The 20,413-nt window shown below is 49.7% G+C and overlaps 10 protein-coding genes across 10 annotated transcripts; 3 read left to right on the plus strand and 7 right to left on the minus strand.

Annotated features, from left to right (window-relative positions):
- Positions 1 to 225: 225 nt before the first annotated feature.
- N7506_005281 (uncharacterized protein) lies at positions 226 to 1,363 on the minus strand (the record flags this gene model as incomplete). Its single annotated transcript, XM_056954575.1, has 2 exons — positions 226 to 807; positions 860 to 1,363. 2 exons carry the CDS (start codon positions 1,361 to 1,363, stop codon positions 226 to 228), a joined length of 1,086 nt encoding a protein of 361 aa, XP_056813464.1.
- Positions 1,364 to 3,148: 1,785 nt separating this feature from the next.
- N7506_005282 (alpha/beta hydrolase) lies at positions 3,149 to 4,286 on the minus strand (the record flags this gene model as incomplete). The annotated part of the gene is made up of 3 exons (XM_056954576.1): positions 3,149 to 3,216; positions 3,276 to 3,941; positions 3,992 to 4,286. 3 exons carry the CDS (start codon positions 4,284 to 4,286, stop codon positions 3,149 to 3,151), a joined length of 1,029 nt encoding a protein of 342 aa, XP_056813465.1.
- A 280-nt stretch (positions 4,287 to 4,566) lies between these two features.
- On the plus strand, positions 4,567 to 5,823 carry N7506_005283 (FAD-dependent oxidoreductase; the record flags this gene model as incomplete). Its single annotated transcript, XM_056954577.1, has 2 exons — positions 4,567 to 5,533; positions 5,582 to 5,823. The coding sequence occupies 2 exons, from the start codon at positions 4,567 to 4,569 to the stop codon at positions 5,821 to 5,823; spliced, it is 1,209 nt and encodes a 402-aa protein (XP_056813466.1).
- Positions 5,824 to 6,176: 353 nt separating this feature from the next.
- On the minus strand, positions 6,177 to 7,990 carry N7506_005284 (glycoside hydrolase family 72 protein; the record flags this gene model as incomplete). The annotated part of the gene is made up of 5 exons (XM_056954578.1): positions 6,177 to 6,883; positions 6,937 to 7,677; positions 7,727 to 7,752; positions 7,817 to 7,854; positions 7,916 to 7,990. 5 exons carry the CDS (start codon positions 7,988 to 7,990, stop codon positions 6,177 to 6,179), a joined length of 1,587 nt encoding a protein of 528 aa, XP_056813467.1.
- Positions 7,991 to 9,918: 1,928 nt separating this feature from the next.
- N7506_005285 (DUF2406 domain-containing protein) lies at positions 9,919 to 10,353 on the minus strand (the record flags this gene model as incomplete). The annotated part of the gene is made up of 3 exons (XM_056954579.1): positions 9,919 to 10,028; positions 10,084 to 10,167; positions 10,236 to 10,353. The coding sequence occupies 3 exons, from the start codon at positions 10,351 to 10,353 to the stop codon at positions 9,919 to 9,921; spliced, it is 312 nt and encodes a 103-aa protein (XP_056813468.1).
- A 1,598-nt stretch (positions 10,354 to 11,951) lies between these two features.
- N7506_005286 (uncharacterized protein) lies at positions 11,952 to 12,197 on the minus strand (the record flags this gene model as incomplete). Its single annotated transcript, XM_056954580.1, has 1 exon — positions 11,952 to 12,197. The coding sequence occupies one exon, from the start codon at positions 12,195 to 12,197 to the stop codon at positions 11,952 to 11,954; it is 246 nt and encodes an 81-aa protein (XP_056813469.1).
- Positions 12,198 to 12,560: 363 nt separating this feature from the next.
- N7506_005287 (uncharacterized protein) lies at positions 12,561 to 12,902 on the minus strand (the record flags this gene model as incomplete). The annotated part of the gene is made up of 2 exons (XM_056954581.1): positions 12,561 to 12,842; positions 12,894 to 12,902. 2 exons carry the CDS (start codon positions 12,900 to 12,902, stop codon positions 12,561 to 12,563), a joined length of 291 nt encoding a protein of 96 aa, XP_056813470.1.
- Positions 12,903 to 13,241: 339 nt separating this feature from the next.
- N7506_005288 (iron-sulfur cluster-binding protein, rieske family domain protein) lies at positions 13,242 to 14,539 on the plus strand (the record flags this gene model as incomplete). Its single annotated transcript, XM_056954582.1, is given in 3 exon segments — positions 13,242 to 13,357; positions 13,371 to 14,069; positions 14,131 to 14,539. 3 exon segments carry the CDS (start codon positions 13,242 to 13,244, stop codon positions 14,537 to 14,539), a joined length of 1,224 nt encoding a protein of 407 aa, XP_056813471.1.
- Positions 14,540 to 16,008: 1,469 nt separating this feature from the next.
- N7506_005289 (fungal specific transcription factor domain-containing protein) lies at positions 16,009 to 17,327 on the plus strand (the record flags this gene model as incomplete). Its single annotated transcript, XM_056954583.1, has 2 exons — positions 16,009 to 16,728; positions 16,782 to 17,327. The coding sequence occupies 2 exons, from the start codon at positions 16,009 to 16,011 to the stop codon at positions 17,325 to 17,327; spliced, it is 1,266 nt and encodes a 421-aa protein (XP_056813472.1).
- Positions 17,328 to 17,698: 371 nt separating this feature from the next.
- Positions 17,699 to 19,104, minus strand: N7506_005290 (MFS transporter; the record flags this gene model as incomplete). The annotated part of the gene is made up of 2 exons (XM_056954584.1): positions 17,699 to 18,021; positions 18,072 to 19,104. 2 exons carry the CDS (start codon positions 19,102 to 19,104, stop codon positions 17,699 to 17,701), a joined length of 1,356 nt encoding a protein of 451 aa, XP_056813473.1.
- Between the last annotated feature and the right edge of the window lie 1,309 nt (positions 19,105 to 20,413).

Here is a 20,413-nt window from a genome sequence, read left to right on the forward strand (position 1 = left end):
CGGCCATCCTTTGAGCCAGTCTCATGGTCTCGAAATCTGGCGAAATTTGGAAGCGATCGGGCAATTCCTCTAGATCTGTTAACGGTCGCTTTTACTCTCTCCAGGACTTCATTAGCACCGTTGTATTCGTAAGGCAGCGGTGAGTCGCTGCTGATTTTACAAGATTGACAGAATAACTCCGATATAGATCGAGATTTGTTCAGCGACGATAATAAAATTATGGAATTACTGTTTCTCCAGGGCATACAGCTGTTCCGCTAATGGAATAATAGAATCTTCCAATGCACGGAATGTCACACCCAGCACTTGCTGCACCTTGGAGGAATCACAAGAATAATGCGTCGCAGCAATTCTCTTGCCTGGCTCCCCGACCGGAACACGCTGGATCTCGGGAAGTCTGGAGCGAATCGTATCGGCAATCTCCTGCATATCATAAGACCCCTGGGTAACCAAAAATCGTTCGTGTCCAATAGCCGATGATGTCAGTGCTCGGAGGGTTGTCTCAGCTAGATCTTCGACGTCGATCCAAACTTGCCCATCATTAGCGTTATCATTTGATCTAATCACACAGCGATACATACCGGGTGCCTTTGTGGGTGGAATTTCTCCATCCTTTCCAGCACTGAGAACTTGCCACACGATTTGGTTGCTAGCGTTCAGTCGGTCCAGAGACTTAATTGGATGAATCATTCTGCCAAAAACCATCCCAGGGCAGAGTGTGGTCAAATTGTATCTCACGTCGTTGTCCCGCACATAGTCCCAAGCAGCGCGCTCAGCAACGACCTTCGAGGCACGATATGCAATTGGCTATGGTTGATCAGAAACTGAGTGAGGGCGCGATTGTGATAGGTTCACTCACTACTGCGGTCGCATTCACACCGTCTTCATAGGTCAATGGACACCAGTCCTTCTCCGTGTATGCCACCCCTGGCTGAGGACCGAGGCTGGCATCGTAAACGCTGGCAAAACTGGACATGATCAAAACCCGTCGGACGTTGGGGTTGAGTTTCGCAGCTTCGCAAACAGTCTGGGTTCCCTTGACAGCTGGGATCATCAACTTCTCTTCAAATTCACCCGGAGCAGCATTGTAGTTGAAGGCTGAAGCCAAATGCAAGATCGCATGACAGCCGCCGAGTGTTGCAGAAAATGCCTTCAAGTTGGTCGGATCCGGCACAACTGCGAATTCCAATCGATCCAAATTTTCGACTCTGGCAAACGCAAGTGCTTCACGCGTCGCCTCTGCCTTTTCTTTGGATCGCACAGTAGCCCGAACGTGATAGTTAGCTCGCAGCAGGCTCGCAATGCAGTGGGCGGCGATAAACCCGTTGCCGCCTGTCACCAAAACCAGTTGATTGGACTCCATGGGGGTTGTTCTTCTAGTGAGATAATCTCGGGGGCATGGGAAACGTAGGCCCCAGTTTAGATATAGGTTGCCATTATATAGTAACAGGTTTTGTTGACATTCGGTTTCGGGTCAGCTTGCGTCGGCGTCGGGTAGGCACCCCTCACGGAATCCGAGCCCCCTTTTTACCACATCAAATACTCCACCGGTCGCATTTCCTCGCCGTGGCACTTCTAACGGGTCAAAGATCACAGCAAAAAACAAACAGAATCTCATGATATCAGTCTCATTGCAGGCCCGAGGGTGAGCTCAAGGGCGCCGGTAGATTCTCCGGGACTCCCGATTCTTGGCAGAACTCCCAGCAGCGAAGCATGTGCCTATATATTCCAGATTTCATTAAAATTGTTTAGTTCGAAGGGCTCCAGGCCAAAAAATTGGGTTGGGGAAATCAGAAGGCTATCATCAACTTCCGTAGAAGCACCTATAGGCGAGCGAATTGATTCCGTTCGACCCATGACAGAAGGTTCATTCAAATTTTGCCCAATATTCAACGTGCGATTGCTCGAACTTGGCGCTGGGGTGACTGCAGGGGGGATATTCAGCTCCAGAAACCGAGATGTTGAGACCGAGGAGTCATTCATGTCGTTAGGACTCTCCGTGCCAATGTTCCGTATGTCGAGTATATCCCAAAGAGGATCAAGGTTGATATAAACACTCCTGTCATTTCCAAGCGCAAGCTGCCGTGATGCAGTAAGTGATTCTTCGAGCTTCTTGAGTTTGATGACCTAGACATGTGTGGTGGTTGGCAGGTGCCGGCAAACCTCCCCCAACGATCGGCATTTCCGAGATCACTGAACTAGAAAGGAGGAAGCAAAAAAGGATTGGTAGAAGAGCATATGAGTTGTTGGGCAATCGAGACTGATAATGATGTGATCATGTAGTCTGAAGTGGTTGGAAAGGTAGAAATATATAAACCTGCCGTATTTATACATGGCAAACAGCCCCCCCTCTCCCACTTCCAAGTTTATTGTGAATCTCCCCAAGAAAGAAACATTTCGATGGCGTCAGTGATAGCTCCTTTTATCCGAGTGAATTTAGTCTCATTTAAATCACAGGATGATAATAATGGCTGCCAATGCATCAGGGATCTCAGGATCTCAGATATTTCGAACGTCCGATCAACCACTATATCGCCACGGTTTGACAGCAATTTGCGCGTTGAGCGGAACGTCATGGGTACTACTGGCACTTCTCAATATCTATTACGTGTTAAAAACCTCGAGCAAAGCTTGATTATATGGTCTATACGGCAGACTGTGACCGGATCTGCACTGCCAAGATTCGATGGTTTCAATGTTGGATCCATAAGAATCAATCCATGGAGGTAAACCCCGTGTATATACATTTTAAGTTGATACCCATCCAGGGTGGTTACAAGCCTGAATCCATGGATGCCGCGCTCACGCGCGGTCAAGAAGACAATCGAAGAGAGCTATCACCACCTTCAGGACCTCTTTTTAACTGTCTTTTTGGCTGCCTCTCCAACTAACCGTCGAGTAATTGTGATTGCTCGAGTAAAGGAAGTCTTGGCTAAGCCGTGATCACTGAATTCGTTATTGTTGAATTATTGTTGATTACAAGTTGCAAGGTTTGTGTTTCCACATCAGTTTGCGAGCAGGTCACATGGGAAAGAGTTAGCTTTATAAACGACCTCGGGACGCCCGAGTGCCAAGGTTGGACTCGATCGAAGATATTCTTGGTGAGACGAAGACTAGCACTCCCTACATTCATATGTAAACCCATAACTCATCCCCGCAAACCTACGCGAATATGATCAGCTGTCAGATCAATGAACTCCTTCGCTTGCCATAAGTCTAGGGAACGCATTAGTGTTACTAAACCGCATGCTTCAAAGACAGATTAAATATCTCACCTTTATCCATATGCATGAAAGGATGCGGGACCCCCGAAAATTGTTTTTGGATGACTTCATTTCCATGAGAAATCAATTTTCTAGCATATGCCTCGCCCTCGTCGCGCAACGGATCGCATCCAGCAGTGTAGATCACAGTCCGTGGTAGATTTGCAAAATTTGGTGCGTTGAGAATGTTCGCAAACCAACTGACCGCAGCAAGCTGGGAATCACGCTGGGAGCCAGCCAATGCAATGCTCTGCCACTTCAGATTGTCGAACCATTTCAAACGCGCCCAATTGAGAGTAGGTGCATGCTCCATGGTTTGCATCGAAGGCCATGGCGCCTCAGATGCGTTTTTGTATTTCGAGATGTCATCCACTGTAGGCGTACCCACAGCTACCAGTTTGAGTGGGATTTTGGCATCCCTTGCTAGGTGTGCACATACCAATGCGATGTTCCCCCCTGCGGACACACCTCCAAGTGAGATTCGGGTCGGGTCAATGTTGAACTTCTCAGTACCCTGCGCATGGATGTACTGCAATGCAGCAAATGAATCTTGAATACCGATCGGAAATGCGTGTTCGGGCACAAGACGGTAATCTACGTCAATAACGCAGACGTTGGCTTTCACGCAGATGTGTTTGCAAATATGGGATTCCGTGTCAAGGTCGCCAAGACCCCATCCTGAAATTTCGTTTAGCTGAAAATCTGCTTTTCCCAAGAAGAAAACTCACCTCCACCATGGAAGTCGATATGTACTGGCCATGGCCCAGGAGAGGCAGGTTCATATACACGAACAGGGATCATATCTCCATTGTGGCCTTGCACTTCTGAGTCAAAGATTCGAGCACAGTCCGGTGCCGGTCCTGTTCCGTACGAATAAAGTACGGAATATTTTGTGCGCAAGATGGAAAGGTCAATTGGGCCTCCTGGAGTGTTGGCGACATGTTCATTGTACAATTCAATGAACACGGGGTCCAATTCGGGGAGCACCGAGGGGTGGATGGGATTGAGAGCTTCGTGAGACATCGTGAACCGCACAAACTTAGTAACTTCTCACAGATATCGTCTCAAATGCCTCTATTTGAACGAGCGGACGTTGCTAGTGGATCCGCGATGTGATTCGAGTGCCGTCGCGATCAATTTGCCGACGGTCCGACATGTCGCTAGTGTCGACCCCGCACTTTATCTATGCGACGGGCAGCGGATACGAGTCGGATAGGGAGATATCCTGGATTGAGAGGCGTTGAGTTTTCTCGTCGCTCAAAAAGGGGGGCACCGACGCCATCATGCTTCTAAAGTGTACAACATGGAGCCTGTTCTTATCGTTGGCGCCGGTATTGTCGGCCTGACACTCGGCCAGGCATTGAAGCAAAAGAACATACCCTTCGAAATTTATGAACGTGATGCCACCCCTGAAGCTCGTGGCCAAGGCTGGGCCATAACTCTGCATTGGGCCCTTGAATACATGTTTCAAATGTTACCCGAAGCCACATTGTCACGCATCCAAGCTGTTCAAGTTGACCCCGAAGTAGCGCGACACGACAACGGGAACTTCCTCTTTATAAATCTTGAGACAGGGGAGCCAAAGTTCAAAATCCCACCAAATCGTCGGTGGCGCGTAAATCGCGAGAAGATGCGCCGGGCATTGCTTCATGGGATAGAGGGACATGTGCATTGGGGATGTCGCGTGGTAGGGCTCGATTTACCCGAACACAAGGATCGAGCTCAGCTTTCATTCGAAGACGGAAGTGTTGTCGTCGGAAAGCTGGTGATTGGAATCGAGGGCAGCCGTTCCTTGGTTCGACAGGTTCTTCGACCTGACGCCTTCAATAATGTGCCTCTGGGGATCAACTTCACGGGAGTGGCGGTGGACCTAACCCCGGAGCAGATAAAACCCCTAAGGGATATGGATCCATTGCTATTTCAAGGTTGCGACCCACGCACGGGAGCTTTCTTTTGGTTCTCCATGCTTGAAACACCACAAGTGAACGGCACAGCAAGCACAAACACTGAACGATATCGAGCCCAGATCTGTATGTCCTGGCCTGAGAAGGGAAATGATGACAAGGTAGCGCCAACCGACCAGGACCGCTTGACAAATATGAAGCAACGAGCCCGTGGATTCGCACCGTTTCTGCAAGAGGCAGTGAACCGTATTCCCGAGGGAACCGCAGTAACAGAGATCAAGCTCGCTGATTGGGAGTGCCTCGACTGGAACAATCATGGCGGTCGGGTGACGTTAGCGGGTGACGCTGCCCACGCTATGACTATGTGTGAGTGAATCAATCCTGGTGTGAGAAGTTTCATTCTGATTGTTGAAGATCGTGGCGAAGCAGCCAATCACGGCATCTTGGACGCCTTCCGTTTGATGGAAGCCATTGAACGAATTTATTATCATTCAGTCTCCGCCTGTGTCGCCATTGAAGAATACGAACAAGAGATGAGACAGCGAACCAGGCGGGCAGTTCAGCTAAGCCGACAGGCGTGTCGAGACGCCCATGATTGGAAAAGGCTAGACGAGTCCTCGGCCATATTAACCAAGAGGGCCATAGTCGCGGCATGAATGTTGGTTCTGTGATTTCGTATGTGGTTAAATGTTTGAAGAAGTCAGGCACATGGGTTCTCGGATGGAAACGCAAGTGAAATGTGCACCAAGGGAAGGGTACTAATCCAGGGGAAACGCTCTGAAATTCTATAATAAAATTGAGCCAAGGAAAATCAGCCTCATACTATGTACAACACACTTTCCAAGCGCTCATGATGTAATCGGATTCCGACAGACAACCATGATATTCATGCGCCGTATATAGGTCTCTCGATCTGCATCTGAGAATAGAAGAAAGGAGAGAAAGCAAACTCCAAGGTAGGAAAAGAAAAATCCAGTTTGTATCCGAAAAGACTCAAGGTAGACAATGTTCAAAGTGCGATCATACCGACGCCCGCCAAGAGTGCAGTGGCCACATAAGCAGCGATCTGGATAGAACCAAATGAGGCGCTGGAGTGAATACCGGAAGCAGCACCGCTGGAGGAGGTCGAGGTCGAGCCCGAAGAGCCGGAGCTAGAGTCGGCGGTGGCAGTTGCTTCAGTGGTGACAGTGCCGGTGCCAGCAGTACCAGCTTCCTTCATCTGCGCGGAGCAAGTACCAGAGGCCGCGGTGGTGGCCTTGGTAGTAGCAGAGCTGGCGAAGTTGCAGGCAGTGGCAGCGCGATCCTGCTCGACATAATACTTGTTGAGAGCGAAAGCAAGCTTCTGCTTTGTAGTGCACATGCTGTAGGCACCGTATTCACCAGTGGTGGCGTTGGCGTCGAGGCCGTCGCAGCTGGTGTAACCACAAACAGTGCTGAAGAGCTTAGAGTACTTACTGCTCGACAGCGAGTCAGAGGCAACACATCCGGAGGCATCGTACATGCATTCGCAAAGGTCGATATCGGCACTGGGAGGGAGAGGAGAAGCCTTGGCAGACCATTTGGTGCCAACGGTAGGACAGCTTTGGAGGGCGGTGTTGGTGGGCGTGTAGGAAGCCTTGTTGGTACCGGTTGGGTTGACGCTCGCGATCTCGCTGGAGTAGTACTTGAAGTCGGCCATGGTGCTCACACTAGTGCTGTCAACCACAGAGACAAGGCCTGTGGGATGAGGTCAGATGATGATTCTCCGACATGAAACCGGCTTTGCTTACCATAGTTGTTGGTCTCTTGGAAGTACATGTACACGATGCCACCGGACCAGACCTCAGCCATAGTGTCGCCATACAGAGCCTGAACCTCAGTGAACTTGCGAGGGGTAACATCGTTGCAGCCGTACTCAGCGAAGAAGACGGGGACAGAGTAGTTGTGGAACTCCTCGGTGCGATCTTTGTATCCGGACGCAGAGTAGCTTGAGCTACCACACCAGGAATAGATGTTGTATCCCCAGAAGTCGATCGTCTCGTCAGACTCGTTGCAGTCAAAGTAGTCAGCCATGTTCTCACGGATAGCTGATACATCAGCCGTGGCATATCCAACACCCATGGAGCGGTATCCCTTCTGCTTGATGTACTTCTTCATGTCGCGGACAGCAGCCTTGACGAAGGCACTGGCATCGGAGGTCGCAACGGTGTTGGAAACCTCGTTTCCGGCGAAGAAACCAATGGTGTTGTTGTACTGAGACAGCTCATCGATCACACTAGTGTAGCGAGTGTACAGGCTGGTCTCCCAAGAAGGGTCGCTTCTGTCAATGGATTGGGAGGGGTCGGAAAGATCGGAGATCAAGTAGATGCCGGCTTCAGACAACAACTTCATGCAAGCCGAGTGATCAGCAGATGCGTTGATGGCGTATGTTCTGATGACATTGGTGCGCAACTCCTTCATGATGGGAACATCGCGGGCACATGCAGTGGCATCTGCCAGAGGGTCGGTGTAGTCATCACCATCAGCAGTTTCTATCAGGAATCAGTACAGTTGCTTGATCCACAGAAGCATTTGACCTACGCTGGTAGGCGACACCACGCATGTAGCTGTTGTATTCGGTCAGTATGAGTCAACAGACGCATTTCGGGCTACCGGCTGAAGGAGAGTTACAATTGGGTATCATTGCTAGAATAGAAAAACTTGGATCCCTAGTGAAAAGGCGTTAGTACGAGGCATCCCGTTCTCCCGGGAGACGGATGGAGACCATACCTTGATGACAATGGGGTCTAAATCGGCAACAGCAGCTCCGACTAGGGTTGCTAGTGCCACCAGAGAAAACTTCATGGTGAAGGCTTTGTGGATTTTCAAGGGCCACAAAGGTATAGCGAGTGTATAGAGTTGGATATTCTGATTGAGGAGAGATCAAAAGAATGGGCAAAAGGGCCAAATGACAGACTCAATAATTTAAAAACGAGTGTATGGTCTGCCTGGTACGCCGCTGGAAGAGGAGACAAGACAAAGTCGGGAGGGATCCATGGTGGCTTCAAGTCCAGCTGCCATTAATAGTCCTGAGTAGCTGCCCAGACAACCCGATTTGTCCTTCTCCCCTGAAATGCAAGTGGACGCGTATAGCTGACCCAGCTGGCATCCACCCCGACGTGGTCGCTACGAGGCCGTCGCAGAATAGGTTCGAGCTACTCCGTACTGGGCGCCCGGATGTCAATTTTGCCATGTCGGAGATGATGGACCGCGTCAACAACTTAGGGCTTCGATAAAAAAGGATCGGTTCATGGAGCCCGAGCGAATCACGGCGAGGATTGAGCTGACTCCATCCACTGAATGCATCTTAGCCTCTGCACGCTAAGTCCGATCTGTCTTGTTAACGGGTCTTGTGCTCAAAAGTGAACCACCATCAAATCCCCCCAAACCACTGTGTACCACGAACTTTTACTGGCCGACATAAGACAATCCAATCCATGTTTCCCGTGAAGACATGGACATCCGACAAGAACCGTCACTTTGATCATGTCTGTTTGGTCCTGAGAGTCGTTAGTGGGAAAAAAATTGAAAATAGCACTAGGCTGACGCGGTGAGGTGGGGCGTTTTCTTTAGGGCGGCAATGCGTGTCTTTTCCTGGGTATTGCGGACGAGGAAGACTTATCCAGTCTCAGAGGACTAGTGCTACCCCGTAGATTCATAGCAGTAAAATCCTCATCTAAAGAGAGCTTTCATTAGGGTCCAGTTGGGGTTTAGTTGAGGTTGATTTGAGGTTGATTTGGCGGGCACAAATGGAGTGGACGACGCCTCGGAGATGATTTCTCCGCACGGCCTAAAGCCGATCAACGGAAAATGATTTACTCAGTGGCATTTTTATCTTGCGTTATTTGGGGTTTGTGGAGCATGAAAAGGCTTGATTCTTTAGTCTTGGATCCTGGAACTTTCCTTGTGATCTAATTCAATGCTAATACTACTTATTTTGGTGTAGAGACTTTTCAGGACCGGCCAATCTTCTTGGCCAAAGTAATTCGGAATGCTTCGGACTCACGTTTGGGTCTAGAAAAAAGACAATTAGATTCTTCTGTCAACTAAGGATCTACAGGTTGATCCGATAAATCGGTACGTTCCGAGTCTTCAACACCAATCGAGTACGGTGTGATCGTCTGGTACATTGGACGAAGCCTAGATACTAATAAATCTCGCAAAAGAACCATTGACAATCTTTCAATATTCCCTTCCAAGGTTTCATTGCAGGTGTGTCTTACTATAGTATTTCCACCTAATACCATGCACCCCTAGGGCCGATATCTGAATGTCTATGTACCTGTGCGCCAATTTTATCAAAACTCCGCACCCATCCGGTTCTCCATTCATTGCCTCGGGATGCAGACCTTGGGGCGCCGTGAAACTTGTCCCCATGAATGCAGCCCATAAGATTCATGTTTGACTCTCCCATCTGGCCGCGATGACATGCTTTGATATCAATGCTGCAAAGCTATTTGCGTACGCCACCGGAGAAAATTCCGTACTCTGTACCGCAGGACCTTCTTAATAAATTCAGGTTTGTGCAATAGATTTATGTCAAGCTTGATTTCGAAATTTGAACAAAATTCAGAAAATAGGATATGTAAATTGAAACCTCCGACTGACTCCGTAAGCCCAATGATAAAGGATATACACGATAACTCCCCAGTCCTCAAATTAGATAGACATGATAAAAAAAACGTTCCTTCGTAGTGTCTTCGGTGTCCGTTGCGACCTTTCCACCGAGCTTTTCACATTCGTTGTTGTTTCCGGTGAGCGTCAATGGCAGCATCAAAGGACCTAATGGTGTCTAATGGGCGTTCCAAGCGGCTGCGTGTTGGGTTGGATTGGTCGGGATCAGCTAGAGAAAGTTAGAATTCGGTTGCAGGAAGGGTCTTTGAAGGTGTGGAACATACTGATGAGTCTGCCCTCTCGGTCCTTATGTTGCATGCTCCGAAGAGAAAAGATGTCTCGAGACCCAGGTTGAAGATTGACAGCAGCTGTTAAAGATTAGTACGTTTGTCACAGACCATCTGGGCACCGGTAACATGAGAAAAGGCTGCCATACTGGGTTCCTGCTCGTAAAGAGCCATGTTTGGGTCGGCCTTGCTTTGCAAGGAGGTTTTCGGACTGTGCTGCGACTTGACGGAGCCAGAGCGTTCACTAGAAGCCAAAGAGGACGGCATTATGTGGATAGGTAAACGTTGAGACAAGAGACTTGAAGATATAGGTAGAATTCAGTTAAGTATGGAATCAGAACAATAAGTCTCAGAGATATAACCCCCCAGGGTCCAGGAGGGGATTCTACCCTATATATGTCCCCCAGGTCCCTGTCAGATGTCAATTGCAGACTTGGCGACCGAAAATAGATCATCTTTTCTGGAAACACAAGGACGAAAGCACGCAAGCCGTGGCGAGACTTGGACATCGAAGATAATGATTGGATCGATCACGATCGGCAACCATGGGTGACTCGCAGCCTGATACCAATTCCGTATGACGTTTTGGACCCACTAGGAGTGTTGCGAGTGGACAATCGAGACGCTCCTAGTGGCTAGTAGAATGCTTAGCATGCTCATTGACCAATGGTGTTGAACCTCTGTCTCAGGCGCCACGCAAGCACCAGTGGCTCAACTCCTGGGCCGCTCCAGGCACCCGCAAGGACGCTCTTGTCCTGTATTAATCCAACCTGCTTGAGCACAGCTGTATGCACCTAGTGAACACAAACTTGTTGCATTGCTTGGAATTTCCCCTGAAGGGATCCATCACATGCAGGTACGCACCACTATGTGACGACTGACCTCCCGCAGTGGAGATGATCGCCGGTTTCAAAAATGTGACAGGAACTCCCCAGCATTCCTTCTCCAGGCACAATCGCTTCCCACTCGGGACCCAATCATAATCCGTGAGACCAGATTCTCACATGGCCATTCGCTGTAGGGCTAAGATGGCTAGCATTCCGTGGTGTCACAGCTTGCATAATGCCACGGAGTCCGGAGCATTACAAATTCCTTTTCCGGCCATTTCGATCGACTGGACCGGCCGTGGCGTATACAATAAATTCCCCGGGTCTCGCATGAATACCTTCAGCTATATGTACGGAGTACGGATTTAAGACATTTCATCTGTCCGGGTGAAAAAGAATTGGATGTTTGTCTCCGCCGCACCGGTTATGCAGAATAACGCGCGGTCGGGTTCCTGCACAGCCCGCGATCGCAGAAGTGAGACACAGGCTGATCAGGCAACGAAATTCGAGTGATTGGTGAGTAAAATGTGAGCGATTGAGTGGAGCCATGAGAGTTGACTATCACAATGTGACAATCGAGAGGAGCATTCAAGCAGTTGTCATAGGTGGTCATAATTGCTTAATGCGGCGCTTTAGTAACAATTCTTGGCCTCAAGGGATCGCCGGATTTGAAACACAGCCCCTGGTCCATGCATTCTCGACGTCGAACATTCTTGGCTATTCTTTTGACTCCTGACACTTGTGGACCCCAGCCTCCATGTGGAAATTTTATGCTGTCATTGTTCGTCATGGCGATGCACAAGTCGATCGGCAATTGGCCCAGCCCTATATGATTGACCGACTATCTCAAGGATGTTCGCTTTCAGTGAATTGACTTTTTTGATGGAAACTTGCGTCAATCTGTAAGACTGTGGTTTTCGTACGGAGTAGATTTATTTGCAGAAGTACACTCAACGCCACATACGCTCATTTCGTCCACAGTCCCGAAAACGTTCGGCCAGGGCCAAAGGGAACATACGCAAAGCGTTTTGCCCAGAATCACTCGACGCCGAGAGGTACGGCCTGGTCTCCCAACTGCGTCGCTGTCAACCATGGCATCTCTTGTGACAGCTTCTCGATGCAGTGCTTGCCGTACCGATTAGCTCTTTCCGGCACGGCGACTATCTCAACACCTACCCGATCTGCCAAAGATGCTGTCCCACAATCCGTTGGTTCAGTAGCCTCCGCGTATTCATGTGTTCTCCCGTTCGCCGTCTGGAGATGGCCCGTTTCGCCGGTTGCCATCTACACTGGAAAGGTTCGGGTGCACTTGACCAATGAGGTCAATGCGCATGGTTATAAAAGCGTTCAAACTAAGAGGAGCAGGTTGAGGCAGATCCGAGGCGCAAGCTGAAAGGGGTATATCGAAGGTGTGTGTCCCGGAGAAGTGATTCGGTTCCTGCTGGTGGCAATCGGCGACAGTCAGTCTTTCCATATGAAAAGGACAGTCAGTCCGAGGCGTGAAATGTCCAATCCACGCCCCCCAAGTTTCTCAGTCCCGCGCAAATGAACTCCCGCCCACAGAGCCAGGGTCATCACCAGATTTCCCAATGGTCACCGTGGTTGACGCGCTCAATCGAACAGTTTCAGCCTTCACGGCTGCAGGGTTCACTCACGATAATATTCATCTGTCTCGCACCGCTTCGGGCTCACCGGTCCGCAAAGTTTCCATCGCTCCCGCAGTGACAATGTCAACTTGTCTGACCAATGCGCGTGCATGGGTGGTTTGCACCGGTCGTCATTCCTGGGGCCCCCACTGTGTTTCCTCTGATCGTTTCCGTCGGCTTCCAGTTGTAGGCTTTGCTGGTGGTCGTTGAGGGCGGAGGTCACCGAAGGCGCAGCTTTAGGTATTGGGAGTCTCGGTGTGCGCCACGGGGACATGGTCTCAGACTGAAAAGATTGGAAGCAAATAACTCACGATCGAAGGAACTTAGAACTCACCAAGGCCATCACTGCCGACCAGCTAGCAGTGAGACGAAAGTAGAAATGTGTTGTGATTGGCTCGGAGTTTCTCCGTTCACCTGACCGGGATGGTTCCGAAGTATAGAACATCCCTTTGCGGAGTCGACTTGGAGCTCGAGTTGATCGACGGAAGCCAAAACAATTGAACATTGAGAGTTTCCGGTCTGGCCGACGGGCACATCCGCCTAACTTCAGTGTCACATCTCATTCCTCCGTCATTCTGCGGGGTCGCGTGACCGGACATTATTCTCAATGTCGTCAGATAAAAGAACAAACCCGTCGAACTAAATATGTTACCGATGAGAAGCTCACCTCGACAACTCACAAATGACTTCCACAATTTCATCCCTCTTTGGCTACAAGCCAAATATCCTCGGAGCACCAAAGGCTCCCGAGGGACCACCGAAGGCCCTCCCTGCCTCGTGGTATCGCTCCCCAGAAATGTATGAGCTAGAGCGTCGGGCCATCTTTTTCAAAAAAATGGATCTTGATCACCCACAAGCTGCGGTTTGAGAAGCCGGGAGACTATCATCGGTTTGAGGAGGCTGGATTTTCGTTTTTCCTGTGTCTTGACCGTGAAGGTAAGCTGAATGGGTTTCACAACATCTGCCGCCATCGCGCGTTCCCTTTGGTGTCTCAAGATGATGGTAATGCCAAAATCCTCTCGTGCAAGTATCATGGCTGGTCATACGGACTCAACGGGAAGTTGGCCAAGGCACCCAAGTTTGACGATGTCCCCGGCTTCAACAAGAGCGAGCAAAGTCTGTTCCCAGTACACGTCCACGTTGATGCGTTAGGGTTCATCTGGGTCAACCTCGACTCATCTCCGACCTCGATCCCATGGGAAGAGGATTTCAAGGGCGTCGACACGCAAGAGAGATTCCAGAAGTTCGATTTCAGCCAGTACACGTTCGACCACACTTGGCATATGACCGGCAACTATAATTGGAAGACTTTGGCGGACAACTACAATGAATGCTACCATTGCGCCGTTGCGCACCCAGATGTAGCAAACTTAGCCGATCTTTCATATTACTACACCGTTTCGAAGCCCGGACACATCCAACACTTCTCGCGACCCAAGGAGGACAAGGCGGATGAGGATATTGAAAATGCCAGCACGTATTATTTTCCCAATGCGTGTATGACCGTTTCGTATGTTTCTGATCCAATTCCTCTTCTGACCAAGAGCAAAAGACTGACCTGAGCCCACCAGACCCCACTTCTTCTATATGATGCGATGCGTCCCGACTTCGGCCGGAACTTGCTCCATGGAGTATGAAGTATACCGTCACAAGGGGGCTTCGGATGATGATTTTGAGCACATTGATTCGTTCTTCAAACGGGTGTTGGATGAGGACAAGCATCTGTGCAACGCTGCGCAGAGGAATCTCAACTCTGGGGTATTTGTCAACGGACAGCTGCATCCAGATCTTGAGAGTGCGCCGCTTTTCTTTCAGAACACAGTTAGGGGCTTACTGATAGCTCACCGGGATCAAGAAAAGCGCGAGAAAGTTGAAATCTGGCCAGCGCGTCAAAGTTCTGCAGGCTCGGCTACGGCCGAGGACATTGAGTTTTGTTCGGGACTTTCGTGCGGAGAAGGGTCGAGTAGTCTCGAATGGTAATTTAAATGGAGTTGAACTGCGGAATATATCTATGAGCCTATGCAATGAATTCATTTTTTAAATCTGGAAATTTCTCGCTACACGTCTTTTTCGCAAAATAAACTCCAAATTGCCTGTCCAAATACGAACCCTCAAGATCACGAACCGCGGAGCTTGGAATCCAAAGCTACCCTCCAATTATACTGTGCGGATTGGCTAGAGATAGCCCTGGAGACAGCAACATAACGTGGGGTGCACTCCACAAGATTACATTTCGGTGGACCCTCAGGATTGTTGTACGAGTACCCCGCACGTCTAGCCTCGTTTATATATCGCGCCAAAGACATACATGTAATCCTCAAAGTTGACCCCGTTGAATTCTTCAGACCTGCCATGTCGGTCGCAAACTCTCGTGTGAGCAAAAGATCACACCAAGCATGTGAGAATTGCCGGTAGAAATCTCGCTGTACTGGGGCAGAGGCCATCAACTTACTCTTGCTAGACGGAAGAAAACACGCTGCCCGGGCGAGCGGCCAGCCTGCTCAACGTGCACTCGATTGAATCAGTCATGCCAGTATAGCAGGAGTCACGACTCATCCGAACGGCCGGCGGAAACTCGAATCTTGGTGAGAGACTTGCGTATCTGGAAAATCTAAAATCGAATAGCTGATCTGGTTTCAGGAGGATCGACTGCAACAGCTTGAAGCAAAGCTGGAGATGATGATGGAAAAGTCTGTGTGAGTAGCTACAGTCTACTCAAACAGAAATGGGATGCTAATCTCGATAGCCCAACGCAGCAGTCTGCAACTCCAAGGTCGTTTTCATGTGGCCCCGTCAGTCTCGAAAACTCGTCCCAAGCTGCTGTTCTTCGAGATGATTCCCCAGATATGAATATGGTTCCAGAACCAGAAGAGCCCCCAGATAATGATTTGAACCCGATTCCATTTACACTACCACCCCAGGACATCGTGGTTGAATGTGTGGATCTTTACCTCAAGTATTGCCACAAGCAGCCATTGTGGCTTTTTGACGAGGATGATTTCCTCCAGCCCGACCTATGCTCCCGAGAAGTATTCTTCGGTATACTAGCATTGGCCGCAAGGTATTCGGACAATCCTTTTTCACCGGTCGGGTACAAGAGATGTGTGCTGAATATGCAGAGTCCGCCCGTGGGCTTGTCATGCTTCAGATAGCGCAGGGGAGTGTCCAACTGTCTACTATACAGAGTCTGTGCCTGTTGGCTCTGGCAAACTTTATAGGTAAGTCACGATCCATCTTCGCTGAGAGATAAACTAATTATCTCTTTAGCAAATGATACCAAAAAGGCGTGGCTGCACATTGGTTTAGTGACAAGTCTCTCGAGATGCGGAGGCCTTGATGTTGAATCACACAGAGGAGAATATACACCTGCGTTGGAAACCAGACGACGGTTGTTTTGGAGTATTCATCTTCTCAACCAGCAATATGGTCCACGCAACGTGCAATTAAACATGTTGCAGGACATCCAATACCCGAAATATATGGGCGTCAACACGGACTCTATGCGAGAGATGGGTATCGTACCCCCTCAAATTCCCCAAGAGATCGCGGGACCAACACAAATCGAGGGAATCTGGATCTACATGGTGCAGCTATCCACGCTTTGGAATGAGGTTCAACATTATGTTTCTCACTGCGCCAGTGGGGACCCAATGCCCCCTTGGTCCTTACAATCCGGATATTCCGTCATAGGAGCACAACTTATGAACATCGAAACAAAATTCCCGACATATCATCGCTGGGACTCAGTGAGATTTATGGATCATTCCTCGCACGACTTACATCAGAACCGCGGATATTGGAGCCCCTGGGTGTACCTCCAGTTCACATACCACGCAATCCACAGCGTGCTCAACCATCCATTTCTATATTCGTGGAGACCACAGCAGTCTACCCAGCTGGCGGTGCCAAACACTTTCTGGAAAACATCCTCTGAGCTCGCTCTCATTCATACCACATGGACTGCCCGCTTGATTGATTTGATCCAAGAAAAAGACTATCAAGTATCAGATCCCTTTCTAGGGCATCTGGTCGCCATTGCGGCAACGATCCAGCTTTACTACTGTCGCGCGGCCGACTCGACAGTGAGACAATCTGCGCAAACCAAGGTTGACGTCTGCTTGGCCTTTTTGGGTCAACTTGCCACCAAATGGCCTAGGTGCCAAGCCATTGTAAGTAAACCGTCAAAGTCACCGACTGTAGAGATGCTAACTTATTGGAACAGCACCGCAAACTTGAAGAGATCCTCCAATCAGCATTTGCCCCAAGTCCGTCTTCGAGTGATGCAAGCCTTCCTCGACGAACACTATCGATCAACACTTCCTTAATGTGGGATATCCTGCTCCACAGCTCACCGAGAACATCGTCCGCTCCGTTAGGAGAAGGCCTGTTCGACTCATCCTTCTTCCAGACCTCAGAAGAGGCGTCAGAGGAGAAGCAGACCGTCGAGACCGAGATCTTTCACCACTCAACCAGGGCAGTGGATACGTCTGATGGTGGTCAAGCACTGCCACCCTATTCAAGTGCTGCCGATAGAAAATCACATTCAGAGGGTGGAGAGCAAAAACTACATAGCAGTTGGGAGCGATCTCGTTTCGGCCCATCCGATGGGCTGGTGGACCAGTATCCATCAGTATCCGAAACAATGATGTGGGCTGGACCTGGTCTGCGTGGGGATTCTTCCTTGATGGATTTAGCGCATGACCCCTTTTTCCAGTTCCAAGATCATCAAAGCCCCTACATGGGGATTTGGGAAATTGGAAATTTGTAGAATCAATCAGTTTTATTCTCAGAAGCCTAGAAACCGTGGTTGGTACATCAACCTGGGGAGACGAAGAAGTTTGTACAAGCTTGGATTGTTGAATTTACTTCAAAAATTTTGGAGGGAGACATAGAAAGCCGAAGTGTCTCCCGAATCTGCGTAGTGTGGTCTGTACCTGCCCAGGTGACCTCCGGACATGAGTCAAAACGTTGAATTTGAAATCAAAATCGATTTGTGGAGTTCTACAATATGACTTAATGCTCATAGGGCCTATCTCAAGCGAAAATGTATAACCGACATGAAACTTGGAAGCCCATAGCGAAGAGAAAAGTTGGTTCTCGGTGCTCAAACAAGTTTATCAACCCCCAGCCTAGCGCAGTCTAAATGCTGCGTCGTCCGCGAGATTCAAGCGGGAACAGAACGGCCAAGATACCGCACATACCCAACAAGCCGGCACAGACATAAATCGGCACCGAGCTTGAAGTGGACGTGAAAGCACCAATGAGCGCAGAAACCATACCCATCAGTCGGTTGAGCGCGACAGCCACACCATTTCCAGTTCCACGATGAGCAGAAGGTAGAATTTCGACAGTGTACGCATACAAGGTGGCGTAGTAGATATTTATCGTGACTGAGATCGCGCAGGAGAACCCCAGGTTCTCGGCACTTGTACGGACAGAGGTGTAACCGAAAAAGAACGCCACTGTGCATGATTAGTCGAAAGTACTTTGGTGCTATGCGCGAGGAGCTTACTTGTTGCAAACGCGCCGAAGGCCATGGTTCTCTTTCGTCCGAAGATTGGCATCTCGCACATGAAGCCAGCAATTATGGGACCCGGAACAGCGCACAGATTGGTGATTGCATAATTTCTCCAGGTGATGTAGCTCGAAGACTCACCGGTGGAGGCATCGCGAGATGCGAGGTATTCAGGCAAGTAGACATAGTAGAGGGCATAGCCTAAGCCTATCAAAGCCCATGACAGCCAGACTAAAGATGTAGAAAGAGCCATCTTGGGTGTGGCGAAGAGACCCTTGATGTGAACCCAAACCTCGGACAAGGACGCCTTGTCATTTGCGTGAGCGCTTTGGATCTGACCACAAGCCTGAAGCTGCTCCAAGATTAGGTTACATGGTCGATCATATCGATCTGCTAGATTACGAAGGGTCTTTATGACATCTTCGTCCTTCCCTTGGCACAGGAGGAATTTGGGGGTCTCATGGAACCGAATGACCAGAACACGGGCGACGCTGAGAACAAACACAAGCGCACCGCACGTGTAGAATAAGTATCTCCAACCCATGTTGTTTGCATTCGTGCATGGGATCGAGCCATCAGAAGGGCAGCTGTAGTTGGCTTTTGTCGCGTTAGTGCCGTGGTGCAAAACCAGTGCTAGAAATTGCTTACCCATGAAGCCCCAAGCTACCAGACCAGCGACAGTCTGGCCCACGCCCCACCATCCCGCAAGAAGGGTGAGAAGCCACTGTTTGTTCGATGGCAAGTATTCCAAAAAGACAGTGGTGTCCAAAACCAGGTTTCCACCGGACCCGAAAGCTGACAGTGCCACAAAGGACGCCCACACGGGGTAGTTCGGGGCAGCACCGGCGACAATGGAAAAGACGGCACTGATTAGCAGTGAAAAATTGAAGGACCATTTCCGGCCGATCACGTCCGCTGTGCTACCCCAGAACAAGGCGCCTACCAGCAGTGCCAGATAGAAGCCAAGCTGTGCGCCTCTTGTGAACTTCGGAGGGTATTGCGCTACTACCTGCTCCGCCGATATGCTCATGAGGAATATTCAGAGGGAATCAACGCCATATCTGAAGACTCACAGTTAAAATGGCGATACCTCGACATGAGAAGGGGGTTACTTGCCCAAATCCATTGAGGAAGAAGAGCTTGGTATGGTAGTGTGTGAAGCCAATTGCGTCGATGGCCTGCAGCTGTAAGCAGTGTGTACATATTCGCATACTCTCACACGTTGACCATTACTCACATCATTAACATAGTGCATCTTCGCACTCAACGCCCGATCGACATTGTCAAGGGACATCACATCACCGGGGCCGGTGGGAGCAGGCTCCTTGGTAGGCATATCGTGCTCCACATTTTCGACCTGGGATATCCCCACACCTTCCGAATCAATTGCCATAGATGTGTGAAAAAGAGAGGTCTATGTAGTTAGTTCAGTATGAAACATTGGATATTGCTTTGAACGGAGATCCCATGGAAAGCCTAGCAGGTAGACAATGCGTGAGGAATTGACATTTTATAGCCTTCCCGCTCCGGAACCGATTGAAGACAGTCATCATTGTTTCGGTCCTGGCTATTGAACGCACTGTCCCCCGAAGGAAAGCAAAACCACCAAGATGGGAAATGCCCTCATCATGTCTTCGACTAGTGGGTTGCCAATGCGACATAGTGGAGTGGATAGCGATAGAGAATGCGGGCACGAATCACAGCCATGATGATATCTGTGGAAATGTTGGGGAACCTGAGAGCGGTTATCACTGCGGCGATTGGAAACGATGTTGCGCTGGTTGATAGGCACAACTCCCCGCCCATGTGACCGGTGATGGCGGTCTATCCCGACCGCGAGGGCCCCGAGTCGGTGGAACGAGTGTACAGAAGTTCATGGTCTGGGCTGGTACGAGAAGTGTCTTCTTTTGTGGGCGTTGTTGGAGCAGAAGCGCATGAACCGAGTCTGAAATCATAATGCCGACGGTGTTGACAAGGGTCAGCGTCGCAGAGTGAGAAGAACAGCGAAAAGGCAACCAAAATTGATGCCTGATTTTGGATTTTGCCTGAATTCTGCCATGGTGCCTTACTGCCTTGATGCCTGATCACGGTGCCTGATTAATGGCTGGCGATGTCTGAGATACTGCCACGACTCACATTCGTCTTTCGGAGTCAACTGACAGGCCTTCATATGTCTCTACTCGAGAGTGATCATGGTACCCACAAAGCTCCTTCTATCCCAAGCGAATCCTCTCACAGTGGCTCTTGGAGCGCACTGTGGCGCTAGGGCTTCTTCGGTGCTGGTATCGTCGACCTAGAGGCTCATCACATCCAACAGTGACGCATGGCTGATAACAGAG

The sequence above is a fragment of the Penicillium brevicompactum genome (genome assembly GCF_028827555.1).
Source record: "Penicillium brevicompactum strain IBT 35665 chromosome Unknown utg000003l_segment0_segment0, whole genome shotgun sequence".
NCBI classification, from domain to species: domain Eukaryota; kingdom Fungi; phylum Ascomycota; class Eurotiomycetes; order Eurotiales; family Aspergillaceae; genus Penicillium; species Penicillium brevicompactum.